This window comes from Trachemys scripta, chromosome 3 (assembly GCF_013100865.1).
Source record: "Trachemys scripta elegans isolate TJP31775 chromosome 3, CAS_Tse_1.0, whole genome shotgun sequence".
Lineage (NCBI taxonomy): Eukaryota > Metazoa > Chordata > Testudines > Emydidae > Trachemys > Trachemys scripta.
In genome coordinates, this window is record NC_048300.1 from 14,559,192 (window position 1) to 14,579,967 (window position 20,776).

Genomic DNA, 20,776 nt, shown 5'->3' on the forward strand with positions numbered 1-20,776 from the left:
TGCAGCTTCCTTTTATATGGTCCGACTTGGCCCTGATTGGCTGGTCCAGCCGCTGCCCTAACTGGCTGCAGCCGCTGTCCTAATTGGCTGTTTCCTTGCAGCCCTCCAGGCTGGATTTTAACCCTATCAGGGCCAGTTCGGGGCAGATGCCCTGTCAGACTCTGCCATAGTGAAAGGCTCCAGCAGCAGGGAATTCTTGGACACTTTCCCCATGGCTGGAGCTTTTCACTGCACCTGTAGCTACACACCAAAGTGACAGGCATAGATGCAGCCTGCTGCCTGATCTATTGATTGTGTATTGATTATGTTGATTACTTAAGAATTCCCAATTAACACTCAGAGGTTCGGTAGGTTCTTGTCCAAGAGCAGGCTCAATATTTTTAAAATTAAAGTTTAGTTGGGAACCCTGACATGCACAGTTGCAACACCCCCACTTAGGAAAAAACCTTCTGTATTTGTAATAGTTTTATTAACACAGTTAGCAAAGTTACAAACACACCAAACCAGTAAGAGAGAAAGAGCTAAAACAGAAAGTGCATCTGAGCCCATATACTCACGCCAGACCTTGCTAAAGGACCCATAGTGTTAGTCATGCTCTTCATCATCTTTACAATCATCATCACCACCCCCAGTGGTCATCATCCTGGCATCTCCCAAGAGTTACATCTCCCAAGGCACACAGGCCGGGCTACAAATTTTATAATATGTTATACTGATGCCACTACGCCGAACGCATACCCAGTAGGGGTTTCATCCCCTTTTCCTTATTTATATTTCCTCCCCCATCTAACTTTGGGGTGCCCTTCTCCCACAGGTTACTAGGCCTTTTACGCCAAGCTTATTAGCATATATATCAATTAGTTACCGTGGCACGCTTGTGATCAGACATCTGATGATGTTTTTAACTTAAAATATCCCAAGCTTCTATAAACTAGCATCTTGTGGTTCCCTGTCAGCAGTTAAGTCATTACAGCATTCTATCTTGTGATGGCTTATCATCTATGGTTACGCCTGGTTAACTACATATGCTAAGGTTTTGGGGCCTTGTTTAGTTAAGTTGTGTACTACAGGTCTGAGGCCTGTAGGCTCATTTCTTTACTTTCTTAACTTGTACTTATGCCTTACCTAGCAAATACCTATGATCAACAACGTGTAATGGCTGTACTCCATAAGTGTAGATATAGCCTAAAAATTCCTTACTGCATGTTAATATAGCACAGTTAACTTATAATTAATACATTTCTCGGGGGAAGTTTTGGTTTCAACAAATTGGCATTTTCCATCCTTGCGGGCAGGAAAGTACCAAAGAAGCCCATCACAGTAGCCTTTATCTTCAAGAAGGGGAACTACACAAAAATGAGGAGGCTGACACTAAAAGGAACAGTCACTAGAGTAAAAAGTCTGCAAGCTGCATGGTAACTCTTTGAAAAAACCCATCATAACAGAGGCACAAACGAAATGCATCCCCCTCCCAATTAAAAAAATATTAAGAGGACCGAAAAATGCCACAAGAGAATAAATGAGGTGGTTAGAGGCAGAAAGGCATCCTTTAAAAATTGAAAAGAGCATAAACTCTGGCAGGTCAAGTGTAAAAGTATAATTAGGTAGGTCAAAAAAGCTTTTGAAGAATAACTAGTAGAAGAGGCAAATTCTAACAACACATTTTTTAAGTACCTCAAAAACAGGAAGCCTGTCAAACAATTAGTGGGGGCTACTGGGCGATTGAGGTGCTAAAGGAGCCCTCAAAGAAGATAAGGCCATTGCGGAGAAGCTAAATTAATTCTCTGCATTGGTCTTCACTGCAGTGGATGGGAGGGAGATTCCCACACCTGAGCCATTCTTTGTAGGTGAAGAATCCTAAAAACTGTCCCAGATGGAAGTGTTGTTAGATGAGGTTTTGGAATACATTTATAAATTAAACAGTAATAAGTCACCCACACCAGATGGTATTCAACCAATGAAGCTCTATTATTTTTAGATTATTGGAAAATGTTGCCCTAATTTTTTACTGTATTTGAAAGCGGGGTAAGAGAGAGGACTTCAGAGAAGTTTCTGTGTGCACCGTTTCAGTTTTTGTTTAGGCATATAATTATCTTGCTCTAGGTAATTACAGAACACTATGATTTTGTTGAGGTTTTTTTTTTTGGTCTTCCTGATGTTTAAGAATGGTGTGCCGTTGTTATGAGATACCTGACAATAGAACCAAGGGAGACAGTTATGAGGATGGAGGACAAATTTCTTAAGCATGTGAGATTGTCAAACAACCATATTTCCTGGAATGTATTATGCTCTAAGCATTATCAAGGGTCAGGGCCGGGGTCAGTGCAGACTGTAATAGGCTCCCTGATGCTTCACTCTCTCCATGTCAAAAAGAGCTTGGCCATAGGAGAGAATCTGGCCCTCCAAGTCTGTATGTCATTTAGCTTAGAAACACGTATTCACTCTTGGAGATTGTCTACACAAACATTTAGTTTGTGGCAAGCTGGAGTGTGAGCCAACCCCAGACTAGCCTGCCATGCATGAAGTGTCCATGTGGATCCTGCTGATGCACATTAACAATCCCTTAGTGCAAATTGATCTAGTCCCGTTTCAAAGCAGTGTAGATCAAAGTGTGATAAGGAACTGTTGGGCATGTCCGCAGAGGCTGCATGAACAGTTAGTACCCAACAGGCTAGTGCAGGGTAGAGTCACACCCTAGCTTGCTGGGTGCTAAATGTTTGTGTAGACAAGCCCTAGATTACTAACTTTTCATTCAACTGTCAAGGGAAAGGATTTTAATTTTTCCACCCTCCCACTTTTGTTAAAGCAAATACATGTCCCACTCCATTGAAGGCACAACACATCCTTTAAGAATACTGCTCCTTGTGTGTAAGATGAATTTGCATTCTATAGATAGATACATGATCCAGAGAGTTTGCTGGAAGAAGGGAATGCAAGAAATAAAGCCTTTATTTAAAATCTCTTGCATTTTTCTGGCATGAAAAAAGAATACAAAATCGGAGTTTCACTTACATTTCTGATTTTCTTTGAATTCAGTAAGAATTTAATGTTGAGGACCTTATTCATGTCTACTTTACTCCAGTTTTAAGCCAGTATATCTCTAATGAAATCAACTAGACTTACACCAGTTTAAAACTGGAGTAACATACTGACGAGTCAGGCTGAGGTTATTTTAAAACTTTCCTTTTTAATATGAATTTACTCAGAATTTGAATTCATAAGAAACTGAATAGCATGGAAACAAATAAGATTAAAAAAAATCTGATTTTAGCAAAATGAATAATATCCATATTGGTACTTGACTTGCTTTTACTGAATGTAGAAACAAATTAAGTGTTGTCCGTTCATCAGTAATTTAGTTACTGGAATAGCTTTCAGTAATAAATATCACAGCGGTTACCATTACAGCCTGACCTGCTTTTTCTGAATGTAAAGTACTGTGTAAAACTAAACACGATGCAGTACACATTTAGGAAACGAACAGTCACAATTGAAATCATTGACAGTTTTGTTCTTTGCTTAGTTAGTAGTACTCCAATATTCTCACGTAGACATTACTGGTAATTACCTGCAAATGATAATTGTACAGATTTTACTGGCTGCAGTGTTGTTGTTGCTGTGTTGGTTCCAGAGAGATTAGATATGTGAGGTAATACTTTTATTGGACTAACTTCTGTTGGTGAAAGAGACAAGCTTTGAGCTATGCAGTGCTCTTGCTCAGAGTTTACTAGTGACCATTTCAATATTGTTTTACCATAAACCTTGACTATATGGTCTCATGCCACAGCGCCTGAACTAAACAACTTTATCTCCTTGAAAACTCTCTCTTACGCTAAGCAAAGGATTCTCCCCAAACGTATTAACTGTTTGCTGCAAGCCTTGCAAAGTCCAAAATCCATATTTTAAAAAAAGTTTCAATTCTAGTGTGGTTAACTTTCTATTTTGTGTCTGCTCCCCATTTTGTAGCTGGATGATAAATAAAATGCTGGTGTTATCAAGTACTTCTGGTCATCCATGTAATGTGATTTTACAGGCTGAAGCCCACCAGTGGACTAAGAACTTTTACAGGATGAAGGCCACTAGCGAACTAGCTGTCCATTTAGACCAGTTAACATCAGTATGAAAAGTTACAAAACAACTAATGGGTTAGCTTCTCTGCTGATATAAATCAGTGTAGTTTCCACGGAGGTCAGTGCAACTACATCGATTTACACCAGTTGAAACTGTGGCTCCAGATGTCTCAGAAACTGTATAAAACACATGTTAATCTGATCGGCTAAGAATGTAACTCTATGAGTTATGGCTTAGAAAGAAAATACTTCTACACTAGTTCCACCTACTGGATTCTAAAATGTAATACCTGCCAAAGGACTAGGAAAACAAAATGTCTGAATGGATGGTAGCTAAATCAAGTGTGCAATTATAAGTTGCATGGTATTTACTTATGAAAAATACATTCTCTTTAGGGTTTTTTGTTTTTAATTCCATCAATCAAGATGCATTTCTGCTACCATTGTTCTCTGCAGCAGATGGTCCCATGTGTTAAGAGAAAGTAAGGTGCCCAAGATGGGAAGTGCTACAGCAATAGGGTATATAAGTTATAAAAGTGAAAATCAAGTAGGAGAAATGATCACAGCAGGATGAGACAGCAGGATTCATGTTTATCATTATGAGGCCTTTTCCACAATCTGGAAATTAATTACTTTGCTATTTATTTATACACTCACAAACCGGTTTCTAGAATTCCTCATTAAATGTGATAACTAACTGTTGACTCTGTCAGAATAACCACTCTAGCGACATCTGATGCAGTATGTTACACTGCACCCTGATTGAATTGGCCCTGTCAACACTGGTTCTCCACTTGTGAGGTACTCCCTTCTCTTCATGTGTCATTATATAATGCCTGCATCTGTAACTTTCACTCCTTGCATCTGAAGAAGTGGAGTTTTTTACCTACAAAAGCTGATGCCCAAATAAATCTGTTACTCTTTAAGGTGTCACCGGACTCCTTGTTGTTTTTGTGGATACAGACTAACATGGCTACCCCCTGATACTTGCAATCTTTATGATTATTACAATTCTAAAATAGGGTTCTCTGTGTTTGAAAATACAGACTGCCTGGTTCTTTCCTAATCAGTTCACTCATAAGGCTGAGAGCTTGGTGCGCTGTCCCTGGCCTCTCCCTGTTGTATACCTTTCCCTGTGGTAATTCATTGTTTGGCACCTGTCTTCAGTAAGGAGCTGGGAGGGGGAGAAGGAGAATGTGAATGCAAAAATGTCTAAATGAGCAATAAATCCTTTCATTCTTCCTTTTGTTTTTTTCCTCTTAGATTCCTTTTAATCATTTGTTGTACATTTTTTAATGTAGCCTCGGTATCTTCGATATCTCTACATTCAGTCTCTTCAAGGCTTTACATTTGAAAGTAAAATTCTGACACATCTCTCCCTGCTACGGTCACCCTGCGTAGTACTGATTAAAGCTACAGTCACCCTGCCATAGCACTGATTAAAATAGGTTGTTCAAGTGTAAGATTTGGGTACTTCAAAGTTCTTATATAAATGTGACTGGAAAAAATAATCTTTTCACAGAACAAGTAAAACACAATCAACCAATAAACACATCCACTGTAGATGTTCCATAAGCAAAAACAACTTTGTGGAATATGTAGATGTTTCCAGGGTTATGAAATAATTCTGCCTTTTGCTATAAAACCTTTAATCTGCCAGACAGTTTGAAAACCCTAAATGCAACTATTTATGTTCGTAATTTTTCAGTTTCCCCCTACCTATACATCTCTCCCTGCTTTATCACAGGGCTCTGTCATAAATTAACAGTTTATGCTACATTGGTTACAATTAATTTCAGTGCTGCTTGCTACCAATAAAAAGATACTTCATAAATAATTTTTGTGTGGTTTTCTTGATAGATGATAATAGCAGAGAAGAGACGCAAAGTAATGAAGAAACTGAGGGCCAGAGCCAAGAAGCAGGTTTGTGCTGAGCTCTTTAAAGCATTCTCCCAGGCTTTATCTACCTTGGTGAACAATAACCTTAGTCAATGCTATTGACTGAAAATGTTTGTACGTTTTCACCAGATTAACCCAGGGCTTGTGCAGTTCTCCCGTTGGAGACCACAGCTCCATTCATTATGAATGAATCTGTTGCAGTGCAGGAATGCAGACTTTCCTGTTATGTTACTAGCTCCACATTCCCTCTTTAAATTGGAATATATCTCGCTAATCCGCTAAGTAGAAAAAATAATTTTCCATGCATGTTTACATCAGTGTAGCACTCTATAAGAAAGAATAATGAAAAAAAAATAAGTTTGGGGAGAAGAGGGAGAGATCTAAAACTGGTCTCTCAAGGTTTTAATGGTACTTTTAGATTGTAATAACTATTTTTTTCCAGTAATTTCTCTGCTGATTCCAGAAAATTGGATTATTAAGATTTACATCCAAACAGAAAGAGCCTACATGTGAAAATCAAAACCTGCAAGTAAATGTCAGAGTTCATAAAGAACTAGATTTGCACATGGTGTGTTTATAAATGTATGTTACAAGTTATGAATTGGATATTTTAAAATAAAAGGGTACTCTGTTCCAAATGTATCCAGCAAACAGAAATGACAACCAGAATTGAGCAGTTTTCAAAATAACTGAAGTGATCATCAAAACCACTATAAATACCCTTATTCCTTTGGATTTCCAACACTCTGCTACACAGTAAAGTGTTTTTCTTATTTTTTTTTAATGTTGTGCTATGTCTGATTGGTACCATCTAAATAGTATACTGGAACAGTGTGTTGCCTACACATACTGAATTCGGGTAGCATGAAACTTTTCTACTTAGAACTTTTCAATCAGCTCCGAAAACTTTTATTATTACCTAGGAGATGGAGAGGGCCAGTCAGTAAATGCAGCAGAGTGAGGCCGCAAGGTAGCCTGCCTACGTTACTGAGTCATCTGGTCTGTTGACTGCCTTGTGGCTCCTTGTGAAGAGAGAAATTTGTGTTGCGATGAACTTCTTTCCCCCCTTTACTCCACCCTGTAGAGGAAACACTGTGTATGAAAGCCTTTCCCTGTTCTCCTCTGCATTCTACTCTAGTTTTATTCCGTTCTCTGTTAAACTGAGGCCATTCTTGGATGCTCGGAATTTAGCAGGTTTCATCCACTTACCTCTCCTCCCTGTTCTTATTTTCTTTAATCTTACCACAACAAAAACACACAGGCACTAACTCATGTTCTTCAAGGGCCTGATCCAGAGCCTATTGAAGGCAGTGGAAGGACTCCCATTGACTTCAATGGGCCTTGGATCCAGCCCCCTAAGCTCTGGACTCTCCTTTTATCCCACCAGGGTAAGCAGACTACAGTATCATGCAAGAGAGTTAGAACAAAGCCAGTCACCAACCACGCTTCCTTTCCTACATTTAACAGCTTCACCTCTGCAGTGCTCATAGACTTAAGCAGCCAAAGGGCAAGAGTCATGAGATCACTGAATTTGGGTCTTTTGTGTAGTAGCGAGTTGCAGTACCAGCCTGTAGCTGCTTTGAAAATTCTGCATAACCTTTGCCTGATGAACCATTAGTTCAGTATTTGTCTTTTAACTTTACAAAATAGTGCTTTGCTTGTAGTTCAAAGCAGTCCAAACTCCAGAGGTTTCTGCTCAACCTAGATAAATTACCTTCTAAAAATACCCTGAGTGGCCCACTAGACATTCAAATATTTTAGCTATATCTTCTGATTAAATGCATATTTCCTGTGTTTATTAACTCATGAAACAACTAAGTTGCAATGAGTTGCATTTCATCTTTCCCATGGGAAGCAACTGTGAAAATACTTACCTTTTAAAACTATTACTTAGCTTGCTTGGCTGTCTAAAAGTGTGTTGTTTCTTTCAGAAGTGCCATTATGATGTGTCACTGTTACAAACTGTTATACTCAGTTTATCAGAAACATGATATTCATTCTTTTACTATCATTTATAATATTGGTACTCAATGTATCATAACTAAACTCTCAACTCGTAGGGTTATTGGTGGATTCAGCATTATTCGGTGGGGCAAAATAATGTATGGAACTTCTAAGACCACTTCTATTTCTGTCCATTGTTTACTTGGCAATACGCATGTGAAATTACCTTATTTTCATGCACAATTGCTGAAATGGTTGGCAAAATGTAGAAAATATAGTCAGTTGCACACACAAAAAATTCTAATTATTATGAAGAACATGCTTATTATTAGGAAGTTTATAAGGAGCAACCTTTTCACGGCTTTTCAAGTGTGCACATTTCTGTTCCTTTTTGTAAACCAAAAGGGAGATCTTTCAGGGGATAATAACAAACACATCACAAATGTATTACTTTTACAATACCAAAAGAATCTAAACTATCATCACTAAACATCTGAGTTAATAATCTTAAAAAGCACTACATCCGTTTCTAGCCTTTAGCACAATAGCTAGGAAACTCAGGTTCAATTCCCACATTGAACTTAGGTCTCCTGTGTTGCAGAAGACTGTTCTAGCTACTGGGCTATTGAATTGTACCTGGGTCTCCTCCCTCCCGTGTGAGTGCCCTAACTGCTGAGCTAAAGGCTACAAAGTGACATAGCACTTTCAGTTTTGGGCTTTGCCAATCTCTCCCGATGAAGCTGTTCCACTTTTCATAAATAATTGGTCAGTGGAGCAGGGACATGAACTTGGGTCCCCCAAATCATAGATGAGTGCCCTGACCACCAGGATATTGAGTCATTCTTACTCTTGTTCCCTCCCCCAATTACTATTCATTGTCATTATAAACAAATTTGAACTGCCACTATGAATGACAAAATTTCACTCTGCTCTAGTGGTCAATACATTTCATTGTCCACATTTTTGCATGTGAATCCTGTAACCAGATTCTTATTAAGATAGTATTAATATTTTGCAAAATTTAGATCTTGATCCCTCAAGGTGCTACCAAAGCTCTTAGGCCCCAATTCAGGAAAGCACTTAAGCATATGTTTTAAGTCCCATTGAAGTCAATGGAATCAAACATATGCTTAAAGTACAGGTTTAAATATTCTTCTCAATATAGAAGGATTAAATGCTCCCTGGACTGGGTCCAGAGTGCTTGCAAGATCAAGACCCTGCAATGCTTGCAAAGTGAGTATCTTGCAGCACAACCCACGCATGAGGTGGATAGGTATTATTATTATCCATGTCTTACAGGGAGGGAAGCAGAGTGGAGATTTAGGGCCTAATCCAGCACCACTGAAGTTTATCATGGCCATTGATGGGAACAGGAACAGGCCAATGACAAAGAAGGAAGTAGAACCGAAATGTACTGACTCCTCAGACTTGTCTTCTAGCCACAAAAGCCCCTGGATGCATCAGATGTACCAGTCCACCCATCCTACTATCTAATAAATAACCACTATTTCTCTTTCGCTTCCTCCATTTGCACAGATGAGGCAAAACATACAGCTGTACCCAGCCCACCATCAGAAGAAGGAATAGAGCTGTGCGAGGATAAAGGTACAGATAGCAAGATGCATCTCAAACTACTCAATCCCAAGAGGATGCTTCACATGGCCATATTTTCCTTTATGTCTGGAAGAAGCCAGACTGAGACTTAAAAAATCAGAAATCAGCTACAAACTTAGATTTTAATTTCAAAAAGACTTTCTAATGCAACATTTGGCAACTGCTATTGTGCTGGGGTCAGAGGTGCCATGGAATCTTCGCTCTCAGCATTATGGAGTTAATATAAAAATGCCATGCTTGAAGCATCAGATATAGACCCCAGACCCCTCATCTCAGTAGGATGACTTGTGCGTAAAGTTAAGTGCACGCATAAATCTTTGAAGTATCAAGGCCCTAATTAGTTTTGTCCTGATGAAAAAAAAAGATAAAAACAGTAACTATAAACACATCATGGGGAGGCAGAAGGAGATGAAGTCATAACTGAGAGAGAGAAAGTAATGTTTATCTTGTGCAGATTGTGCTGGGCACTCAGATCATTTAGATTGTGATAAATATTTAAAAATGTCACGGGGCCAAATGACAGAGAGTTTAGGAAACAAGACAGAGAGGCGATTTAATGTTTCAAGCTAGGATTTTCCTGTTTTGCTGTTTGGTTTACAGATAGGAGACCAACACACAGACATACTGTTCTTGATCCTTTTTATGGCATCACACCATTAATTACTCATGCTAGTCTAGATTGTCTTAGAATTCTTTTTGGTATGTGTAAAAAAAAAAAAAAAAAACCATGGTGATTTATAAAAACCTTTGCTGCTGGTAATACAAAATAGGAGTTATGTTATCTATCATAAATATAGTCCATCAGTACAGCCTTCAAGTAAGACTACTAGAGAATTTTAATGCACTTTACTAAGATAACATAATTATTAACATACATTAACTTATTTATTTTAAGAGTTAATGTTTAATTCAATGCCACCACCCTACTCTCTCTCTCTCTCTCTTTTTTTTTTTTTTTTTTTTGGATAGTGTGAGGAAGTGCATGTGAAAACTCACTCTTTTGTTCCAAAATAGCATATTAAGGAGCCCACGGTCTTTACCTGACTATGGGTTCAGAGCTCAGTTTAGGTCGATTTAACTGCTCTCTCAACTGACTGATAGAAGCACTGTATAGATGTTTTTAAAAAACCTGGCCAGAATACTTGTGTTTGCCATTGAAATCTTTCCTAGATTAAGGTCACATCAAGGCTAACAGCAGTCAGAAATAGTGAGGGTTCATTCTAAGCATGGTTGGTGATTAACCTTCATTTATGCCTCCTCTTTACCAATATATGGCCTATTTATGAGGTCCACGTCTATAACATCTCTTCTGAAAATGTTTATTATAGTCAGTATCACGAGTGGCAGGGTTTTATTTAGTTATTTATTTATTTTTGCTTTCTTGGGTCTTAATGGAGATCTTGAAATTTAGATATTACTTTGTGTCCTTGCTCCTGATTTTGAACCTTCTGTGTGCATGTTAAGTTAGGAAGTGAATGTATACTTGGCCTATCATCTTTGTGTGTAACCATTCTTCTACCTTTGCCCATAATGTTAATGTACTCTTGTCTGGAAACAGAGAACAGATTTTCTCACCGAAGACAATATGAATGGAAAAGTTAGTTTATCCGTTTCATGTTGATAGAGTAACTGAAGTTAGGATATTGTGCTTAAAATCTGGCATCACGCAAAGAAATGTATTACGGTACTGTGGCATCTCACACACGAGATTCTAAGGACCAGATGCCTAGTTAATCCATCCGTGAGCATGGTGCAGGGTTGGGTGAGGTGGAACAGGGATAGCTTAAAGCCGCCTTTGTATTCTCCATATTATGGGGCAATGCAGAGCTTGCCTGGTCCATGGTATAAGCTAAAGCAGCCCAGGCGCTGCTTCCATGGCCAAGAATAGTCCTATTGCAGCGCAGTCTGGCCATACCCCTACCTTCGGCCTACCCCAGCAGCCAGCGTAGAACCCTTACTGCCAGCCCTACACCAATCAGGGAGGCCCTTTGTGCAGAGGGTATTCTCATGAGGGGACTAGTTTCACTCTTTCTGAGACTCCATTGTGCTGGCAGAACAGTGTGAAAGGTTTTTACAGTTACTGAAAACCAAGCCCTATGTGTATATGCTGTAGAGAAAAGACCGTTTTATCGTGTGTTATAATCATAGTATATTTTTGGTGCATATGTGCCTTTAAAAATCCCATACAGCACCAGTGTGTACTGTGGGGTTATTCTTGGACTGTAGGATTTTGTATTACACTGTTTCAGAGAGATTCAAATGTCTGGCACTGATGTGTGTAAGGTACCTTTCAACCTGTCTGGTGTTTAGAGTTGGTACAACCTGAGGAGGAACAGCACGTAGTTTTTTTTTAAAGACTGTTATTCCAAAAATACTAGTGCTCAGATAGTCCCTCCCACTGAAGGGGAGCATGTGGGAGCACTAATTTGTAGATTCGGCCCAGGGTCATGAGGCATACTCTCCAAATTCCTCCCACCCTCTCTGCAGCTCACCACAGCATTGTTCCCCACCAGTCCCAGCCTGATGCAATTCAGTGCTGACAAAGTACATGCCATCCCCTTCTGTTAGGGGAACTACCATGGAGAGATCCTAGAGGGAGCTCATAGAGAAACCATGGTCCCATCGCGCCTGAGGATCATGCTGATGATTGGTGTTTGGATGCTTCCCCGGCATTTGGTGGCCACCCACCCTGCCAGTTTCACTAGAGAAGGAGGGAGGCAAAGCATACCCTTGATAGAAGAATTGGGAGGTAACTCCCATGAGACAGAATGCATGGTTGGAGAGAGCATTGGGCCAAAACGTCTGAAGACCTAAAATAAATGGCCATCATTTAAAAAATGGCCATAAGTTTAAAATGGCATAATTTTAAAAATATAAATTGAATTAAAAATGTAATTAAGATCCCAAACCATTAACCATACAATATAGGTAGGCTCGGAAGAAGCTGATTTTTATCGGTACATGTCAGTTAATATCCATTTCCCCATACGCAAACTGATGAAAAAATATTTCCATTGATGATCATAAAAATGTACAGATAGTCAAAATAAGAAAAATGCTGCTTGAGAACTTATTAAAGTTTGATTTAGGGACATTTACTTTGTGTATTTTGACACGTGCTGTTGACAATTTGTGTTTTAACTTTAAAGATAAAGCTTAAACTTTATGAATCTCAGTGTCTATTGTCATTAGATAATTGTCTCACCTCCCCCCTAATTTCCCACAACTCTGAACATGTAAATTGATAGAAACAGAAAAAAAAAAGCTTAAAAGTGAACATCGAGATTATCTGTCCAAATTATAAAAAATAAAAATTGCTTTCTGCCAATCATAAATATATATAAGGAGTTAGAACTGTCAGATAAATGCATTCTAAAATGAAATAAATTCAAATCAGTTCCTCTACCCTTATCTGGGAAAACCAGTGCTCAGAGGGTAGGTTGCATTTCGCTTACAACAGATATCATCACAGACATCTCTTAGGGGAAAAGAAGTGATGCTCTCCGTGCCATTTGAGATATTTGTGAAATAACAGCAGTTGCAGGAGAAACACAGAATGAAGGATGAGCTGCTTTTCACATATATTTTTAAATAGAATCAAGGCCTTGATCCCGTAACTTGGCTTTGCATGGGGAGATCACTATGCCTTACCCCCAGAACCTTTGCAGAATCAAGGCCTTTTAATTCTACTCAGACACTTCAAATTTCTATATTTGCTGATTTTAGTCAGTTTAAAAATAATAACGTTCAAAAAGCGTATTAGCAGACAGGGAAATGGCACCTCTATGAAATCCTGGCATTTTTAAAAACAGCCTTCAAATGATTTGCCCATTGAGTTAACAACAGCCAAAAACTGCCAGATCCTGGACTTACGAAACTTTATCATTTATCTTCAGCTAACTGACATGAATGTAAAATGTTTTAAGAAATTGTATTTTTCCAGTTCTTTCACCTTATAAATATGAAGGAAGGTATGTGGCAAATACGTTCCAAGCCACGCAGCTTCAAAGAGATAGATATACACAGCTTGAACCACTGACAAACTACTGAGATTAGCATGTCTACTCTCCCCATTCTATGAAAATATAAAAGCGTCTTTCAGTACGTTAGATTTGTTGATAGCAATTCCACAATAGAACAGGTCATAGAACTGGTATCATAATTCCAGTTGTAAGCAGTTCTCTTTTCTCTACTAAATTGTTAGCACACGATGGGAATCAGAAAAATGAGAAATAAATTGAATCATTTCTTTATTTATTGTTTTGATATATGTAAATATATATCGTTTCATAAATCTGAATGTAACTTAATGCTTATGAAATGTGTCATATTGATAGACTTGGACAGATAATGATTGAGAGCTTTGTTGCAGTCTATGCTCTAGCATTTCTTAACTTTCTTAAGTACGAATCCACCCTTTTCTATAGGGCCCATCACTAGAAGCAAAAGGGTAGTTCAGTTCCCATGCCAACTCAGGCTTCGATTCAAGAACACATCCCCTATTCAGGACAGTACTTAAGCAGATGCTTAACTTGAGCACAGGTTTATGTCCCCCTGACTTCAGTGAGTTTGAAACACATCCCTACGTTCTGTCTTGAATAGGGATGGATGTAAGCACATGTGTAAGTGCTTTCCTGAACTGGAGCCTTACTCCTTAGCATCGCCTCAGATTGAGAAACAAGAATGCCAATTAGTGCCAAAAGGTTGTGGCAATTTTTGAGAAGTTGGAATTAAAGCCTCTTACTTGGACCCTCTCTCTGTTTTTATTGGTGATTTTACAGAAAAGAGAGAAACAGATATTAAAGGATTTTAATAGGGCCTGCATATCTGAACAGTGCAGTAGGCATTTTTTAGAAGGCTCTTAATATTAAAGCCTACTTTAAGACTACCTTGCCTATATCATTGTGAAAGAATATCTCTTCCCTTCCCCATGTGAGAGAGAGACTGGTGAGAAGAGGATACTTAGAGGAACATTCTCCAGACACGGAACTCCATGTGGGCCTTTCTCTTTTCCTGTGGTCTTTAAACGGATGCATCCTTGGTATCCTGCCTCTCCTCAACAGTAAAACAAGACATACTCAGTTTTAGATATCCTGTTCCACTACACAGTGTTTCTTCCTCTTACAAGCATATATGGACATTAGGTATTGTTCACTGGAAGTATCCTATTACTGCTGTCCATGCCAGCTCTCTATTTACATAGCATTGGGAACATTGCCTCGTCCCACCGAATCATACTTTCAAATATAGATAACACCCCAAAGAAGTGTTGCTGTTTTATCTTTGAAGTCCTTCGTGCATAGCTACTAGCTCATTCTTTGTGCAATAGCAGTTCTACGCAACACCTTTGGTAGCGCTTCATTACTAACATGCACATTGAAGTAGGTTCTTTATATATAGTATATCTCTCAATTTAGAGATGCTTTATTTATAAACACAGAACACAGTGGTCAGAATGATTAGTGCTTTATAAAGCAGGTAAAATACCTGTAAGACTGCACACAGTCTGTTATGCCTGCCCATTCAGAATTGTACCGAGACTACCAACTCATTATAAATAGGCCACTAAACAGCCATTATATAACAATGATTTTCCTCTTATAATTGGCTTACGCTCGTTTTGAATCTCTGTCTTTGAGGAGAGAGGTTCTGTATCCCATTACAAGTCACCTGCCCCATCAATTCCCCAGTGCCCTGGTTTAACTGTGGTTTTGTGTCGCAGCAAAAACAAAAATGGAGCCTTAGGCCTAGCTAAGGAGTGTTATATAACCCTATCAGAGTTTCTGTACATACTGTACCAATTTTAATTCATTAGCACTTAATAAGAACTTAATTTACATTTGAAGGTCAACTAAATTAAATCATATGTTAATTAATTTTAAAAATAAAATATCAATGTATTTCCAGGTGTTCGTGGAAGTCTGTGTTCCTTTGGGAACTATAAACCATATAAAGCATATTGCTATTTTTCTGCAGTCATTGAATTTCAGTTAAAACGTCAGCCAGCCAGAGGATGTTTTTTCTCTGTAATATTGGAATTAGAAATATGTTTTGGGGTGTCCTGTGTCAGACACTGGAGGTAATTGTCCTGTTCTAATCGGCACTGGTCCTCTAGGACTTTTTACTGTGCTAATCAGAAGCATGGCCAGTAGGGCCTTTTACTGCGCTAATCACTCACGTAGTCAGTAGGGCCTTCTATGGTACCAGCTGCTACCACGGTCAGTTGGAGCTTCCAGGATACTAATCAGCAGCTTGGCAACTAGGGCTTTCCATGGTGCTAATCATTAGCATGGCCAGTAGGGCTTGCTGCTTTACTAATTGCTAGTAAGCCTACTTAGACCTTCTATGGTACTAATTGCTAACATAGTTAGAAGAGCCTTCCATGCAGCTCTTTGAACTACGAGGTAACAAAGGTAACAAGAAAACATTCTACAAATACATTAGAAGCAAGAAGAAGACCAAGGACAGGGTAGGCCCATTATTCAATGCGTGGGAGGGGAGATAAAATAATAGAAAATGTGGAAATAGCAGAGGTGCTTAATGACTTAATGACCCGGTGCTCTGAGCTGCATGGCCTGGCTCCAGCCGGGTGGCACGGCTGTAGCGCTGCCAGCCACCGGTGCTCCAGGAAGCGGGGTAAGGGGGCAGGAAGCGGGGGGGTATGGAGGGTTGGACAGAGGAGTTTGGGGTGGTGGTCAGGGGGAGGGGGTGTGGATAGGGGTCGGGGCGGTCGGGAGGGGAACAGAGGGTTGAATGGGGGCAGAAGTCCCAGGGGGGCAGTCAGGAAGGAGGGGGGTTGGATGGGGCAGCAGGGAGCAGTCAGGGGTAGAGATTCCGTGGCAGTCAGGGGACAGGGAGAAGGGGTGGTTGGATGGGGCAGGGGTCCCAGGGTGGGGCGGTCAGGGGACGGGGGGGTTGGATGGGGCAGGAGTCCTGGGGGGGGAGCAGATAGGAGGTGGGGGCTGGGCCATGATCCCCTCCCCTAACCGGCACTCCATACAATTTCCGAAACCCGTTGCAGCCCTCAGGCCAAAAAATTTGCTCACCCCTGCTCTAGATGCTACCACAATATAAATAATTAATTATGGGCTTCACTCTGATTCTGTTGTGAGTAGGAAATGGTCCCTCCTCTTGGAAACTCCCTGACTTGTTAGAGGCGATTTCCCTCCATTCCACTCAGAGGATGATTAGACTCCATAAAGATGGATTAAAATGCAATCTTGGCAGATATAAAAATAACATTTTAAAGTCAAAGCTCAAGATAAATTCTCATAAATCACCATTTTATAGTATTCCGTTTTAACATATTTTTCTCAATTTATGAGATACAAGAATACCCTAATCATATGCCAGCTTCCATGCACACCATTACCTGTAATTTTGGATGCCTGCTTGATTTCTTTCACTCTAGAAATATTCCAGTCATTTTTCGCAGGATCATACTTAAAAATAAAACGCAGTGAACCCTTTTCATTCGTAGTGGCCTGCTTTTCCCCTCTTTAGTCTTCAAAAACATGGTGATTTATCCGGAGTGTATGCAAGAACCAGATGTGTTGCACATTAGAAATGACAAGTAAATAAGCCGTGCAATGAATAGCTGGGGAAATGAATCTTAGAAGATCATTAAAACCACTTAACATTCAGATCTTACCATTCCCCGTCTTCCTGAATGTTTGCAAATGTTATGTTTGAGCAATGTTGCCTTGTATAGTCTGAGATGGTATGAAAGACAGGAAAAAGGATGCTCTTTCGTACAGTGCATGTATGTATACCTTTTTTGTAATGTATACCTATTTACAGTAAGAATACTGGTGATCGTTTATTGCAAAACAAATACCTCCCCTGGGGCTGTATCGCACAAATAGGCAGTGTTCTAAAAGTTCACATCCATGAGCTATAAGTCTGAACCTTGCAATCCCTGTTGTGAGGGATCAGCTATTAGGTGTAGCCACTAATGTAATAAAAGATTAAATCAAAACTAGTCTCATTAGCACATGTGGGAAGAGGACTGGCTATATTCAAAGACAGAGAGAATCACGTTGCTGATGTTCGAAAGACCACAAAGCCACTCTTGCTCTTCTAAAAAAAAACCTTTAAAAAACAAAAAAACATAATAGAGCCCTATAAGTGACCCTGGTTTTGCTTTCTGTTTTTTAAAAACATTATATGTAGTAGTTGCAGATCCTGAGTTAAGCACTATTGGAAATTGCTGCTAGTGGTTTGATTTTAAAATGGAGACTGAGGGCCTGATTCTCATTTCCAGTAAGGTTCCTTCTCACATCTCTGGCCATTTAAATGGACGTCAGAGAAAGTGGGCATAAATGACATTTGCATGCCCTATTAAGGCTCCTTTACAATCCCAGAGTGGTGTGTCTATATACAGATCTATGTATCTAAAGAGAAAGGTCATGCAGTAACATAAAGCAAACCAGGAAGAGCAAACAGAAAGACTCAGGGCACGTCTTCACTACCCGCCGGATCGGCGGGTAGCAATAGATCAATTGGAGATCGACATATTGCATCTAGTGAAGACGTGATAAAATCCATCCCTGATGGCTCTGCCGTGGACTCCGGAAATCCACTGCGGCAAGAGGTGGAAGTGGAGTCGACGGCGGAGCGGCAGCGGTTGACTCGCTGCCGTCCTCACAGCCAGGTAAGTCGACCTAAAATACGCAACTTCAGCTACGCTATTCACGTATCTTAGGTCGACTCCCTCTCCCCCTCCCCCCCCGTAGTGTAAACCTCAAAGTAAAAGAAGGGTAAAGAGGACAAGGGGCTCCATCCTACAAGGTGCTAAGTGCTCTGGCTTTGATTCAGCAAAGCACTTAAGCACCTGCTTAACTTTAGCAGTGCGAGTAGTGCCATAGACGTCAATGTGAGTGCTCCTGTGATTAAAATGAAGCAGGTACATAAGTGCATTGCCGGGGTGCTCAGAATCCCTTAGAACAGGACAAAAGTGTGCTGAAGGGCTATAATAGAGACAGGCAAGAGCATGCAGCTTGCAGGACAGTCTCTATTTTCTTGCATTTAGTAATATAAAAAAATCCCAACTGAACCACAAATGGGAAAAGAGAAATTAATCTTTTAATCACTCAATTAGAGAATCATTTCCTCCTCTTCCAATGTTTAGGGTGTTGTGGTCTGTCAGGACATCATCAAGGTACAGCATGACCGTCTGCTTCAGCATTGTTCTGTAACACTGAATTGTTTGCAGTTATTTGCCAGGCAGCCTTACTACAAGGGTTAAAGAAGGTTGGGAGGAGAATACCAGCAAGAAGGAAGTGTAGAGGGAAGAACAGTGTCAAGAAAGAGGGTGGTGGTGTAAGGAGAGCTCCATATATTGTATAAAATAATCATCTCAAAAGCTGTGAAGTGGGACACTGTGATCCCCCCAGGTATCATTCTCACAATATATGTCATCAATATCCATGAGCTTTGTATTCAGGTAAATGAAAGTGGCCTGTCATTTGTCCACTTGTATTTGCATGTGTGTGGCCACCAACAGAGGTCATCATTAGAAAGTCAGCCCTCTCCCGCAATTAAAATAGTACAGTTATTTTCAGTTCTGTGTTAAGGAACAAAACTGTAGTGTCTCAGACACCACTATGTGGTAACGGTGGGTAAATGATGACCAATGTGTGTAATTAGAATCAAGCGCACTACAGTTTAAATGGATATCATGAGCTGGCAGCTGAAATATGCTCAGTGCAGCTAAGTAGCTGGGGGAACAACAATGCCTTTATGCCACCTTCATGGCTCCACAATCATGGAGCTAGCCAGGGTAGTCCCAGTTCCCCTGGCGTAATTTAGAGCAACTTCAGGGTTGCTCTAATTTATGCCCAGCTGCACATGGCCGTAAAGGGTTTGTTTAATATCCAGGGATCACTAGAGCCCAGTGTTCCCCACAGAAGCTGTGAGGAGGCAGCAGTGTAGAATCACTACAGTATCTGAATGCAGCCTAGGGATTCCCTTACGCAGAGTTTCTGGCTGCTTTGCCCCATTGAAATGAAGCTGAAGATCTGTCGTCATATCCATTTTAGGAACAGCTTTTCATGACTGTGCTTTACATCTTCTATTTTTATTCTTGTCATACATTTTCAATAAACTGGATTTCCTTTATAAATCCGGGTTTACCTCTTTCCTGTATTTTATTTGTGTTAATCCTAAAAGTAAATCTATCTTTGGCCCCTTTAACTTGAATATTTGATGTAATATTTGCATTCAGGGGAAAAAAAGCTTTTATATGGTCTTGACCTTAAAGATTTTGAAAGTCAAAATCTGCATACCAATATAATTCCTGATCTCTGCTGCTGAACTAACATCGACTGACTCTCACAATTAAGCAATAACTCTTGTCCATGTTACTTTCTTTGCAAAAAAAAAAAAGTAATACAAAATCCTCACTGCAGATTATCTAGAATAATTTAGAATCCTATATTATTATATTGCTTTTTACAACTCAGAAATGAAAAACTGTTTAATGAAAAAAATTAAAAGATATCGTAATAGCAATCTCATATCAGTCAGTCATGCACAACCAATTATGTTATATTAAAATCTGAACACTGTGCCAAATAACATAAGGGTCTCTAGCTGTGGTACCTAAGCTAAAGTTCAGCATGACTGACAGTCTAGTGGTATTAGTTTGCTGCTATATTTTCACCCCTAGACAGTAGGCCAAATATTGGTCTGATGTAAACTGTTTGATACTCCATTGAAAACAACAGAGCAGCACCCACTTACATTAGGTATGAATTTGGCTCCAAAACTCCATTTGTGGTTATTGACCAATGTTTGTAATTGTTGCTTTGGATACCTTGAATTGATTTTACATGAAATTGGAATCATTCCTCATACTTGGAGCAAGATGGGCCAGTCAAACCAAGATTGAAGTCACAGGTGTAGCAGTATGAAGAAGAATGCACTAGGTATGGGATTGGATTGCTCAGAGCATTGTAAATGGCATATAGTGTCCTTCACCTCTGTCGCTAGTTTTAATCCAATACCCTTTTTGGACTGTTTGAAGGCCGATATGAAATAAATGTGGTGGTCTCCTATTAGGTGTCCCCATCACGACAGCTGGCATTAACTGGCACTGTTGTTGGTGTTCTCAGCACAGATGTACAACTGAGTAGGTCAGCAAGGCTATTTTCTCACACCTAGATGCGGTACCTTGTAGTAAGGGTAGAGGCAGCTTTGTGTGGTAGTTTGGTATAGTGGTGGGAAAGTTTGCACTGCCACTTTCTGTG

The 20,776-nt window shown here is 39.7% G+C and overlaps 1 protein-coding gene across 4 annotated transcripts in view; it reads left to right on the forward strand.

The window, feature by feature from the left end:
- The window catches only part of MACROD2 (mono-ADP ribosylhydrolase 2), a 1,283,788-nt gene that overhangs the window by 1,213,829 nt on the left and 49,183 nt on the right, over nucleotides 1-20,776 (forward strand). For 3 of the 4 annotated variants that reach the window (XM_034764159.1, XM_034764161.1, XM_034764160.1), the window contains 2 exons: nucleotides 5,931-5,993; nucleotides 9,450-9,518. In XM_034764159.1, coding sequence (XP_034620050.1) covers nucleotides 5,931-5,993; nucleotides 9,450-9,518 — 132 coding nt within the window. The remainder of the gene's footprint in view (nucleotides 1-5,930; nucleotides 5,994-9,449; nucleotides 9,519-20,776) is intronic. The other variant, XM_034764162.1, reaches the window with a different exon arrangement.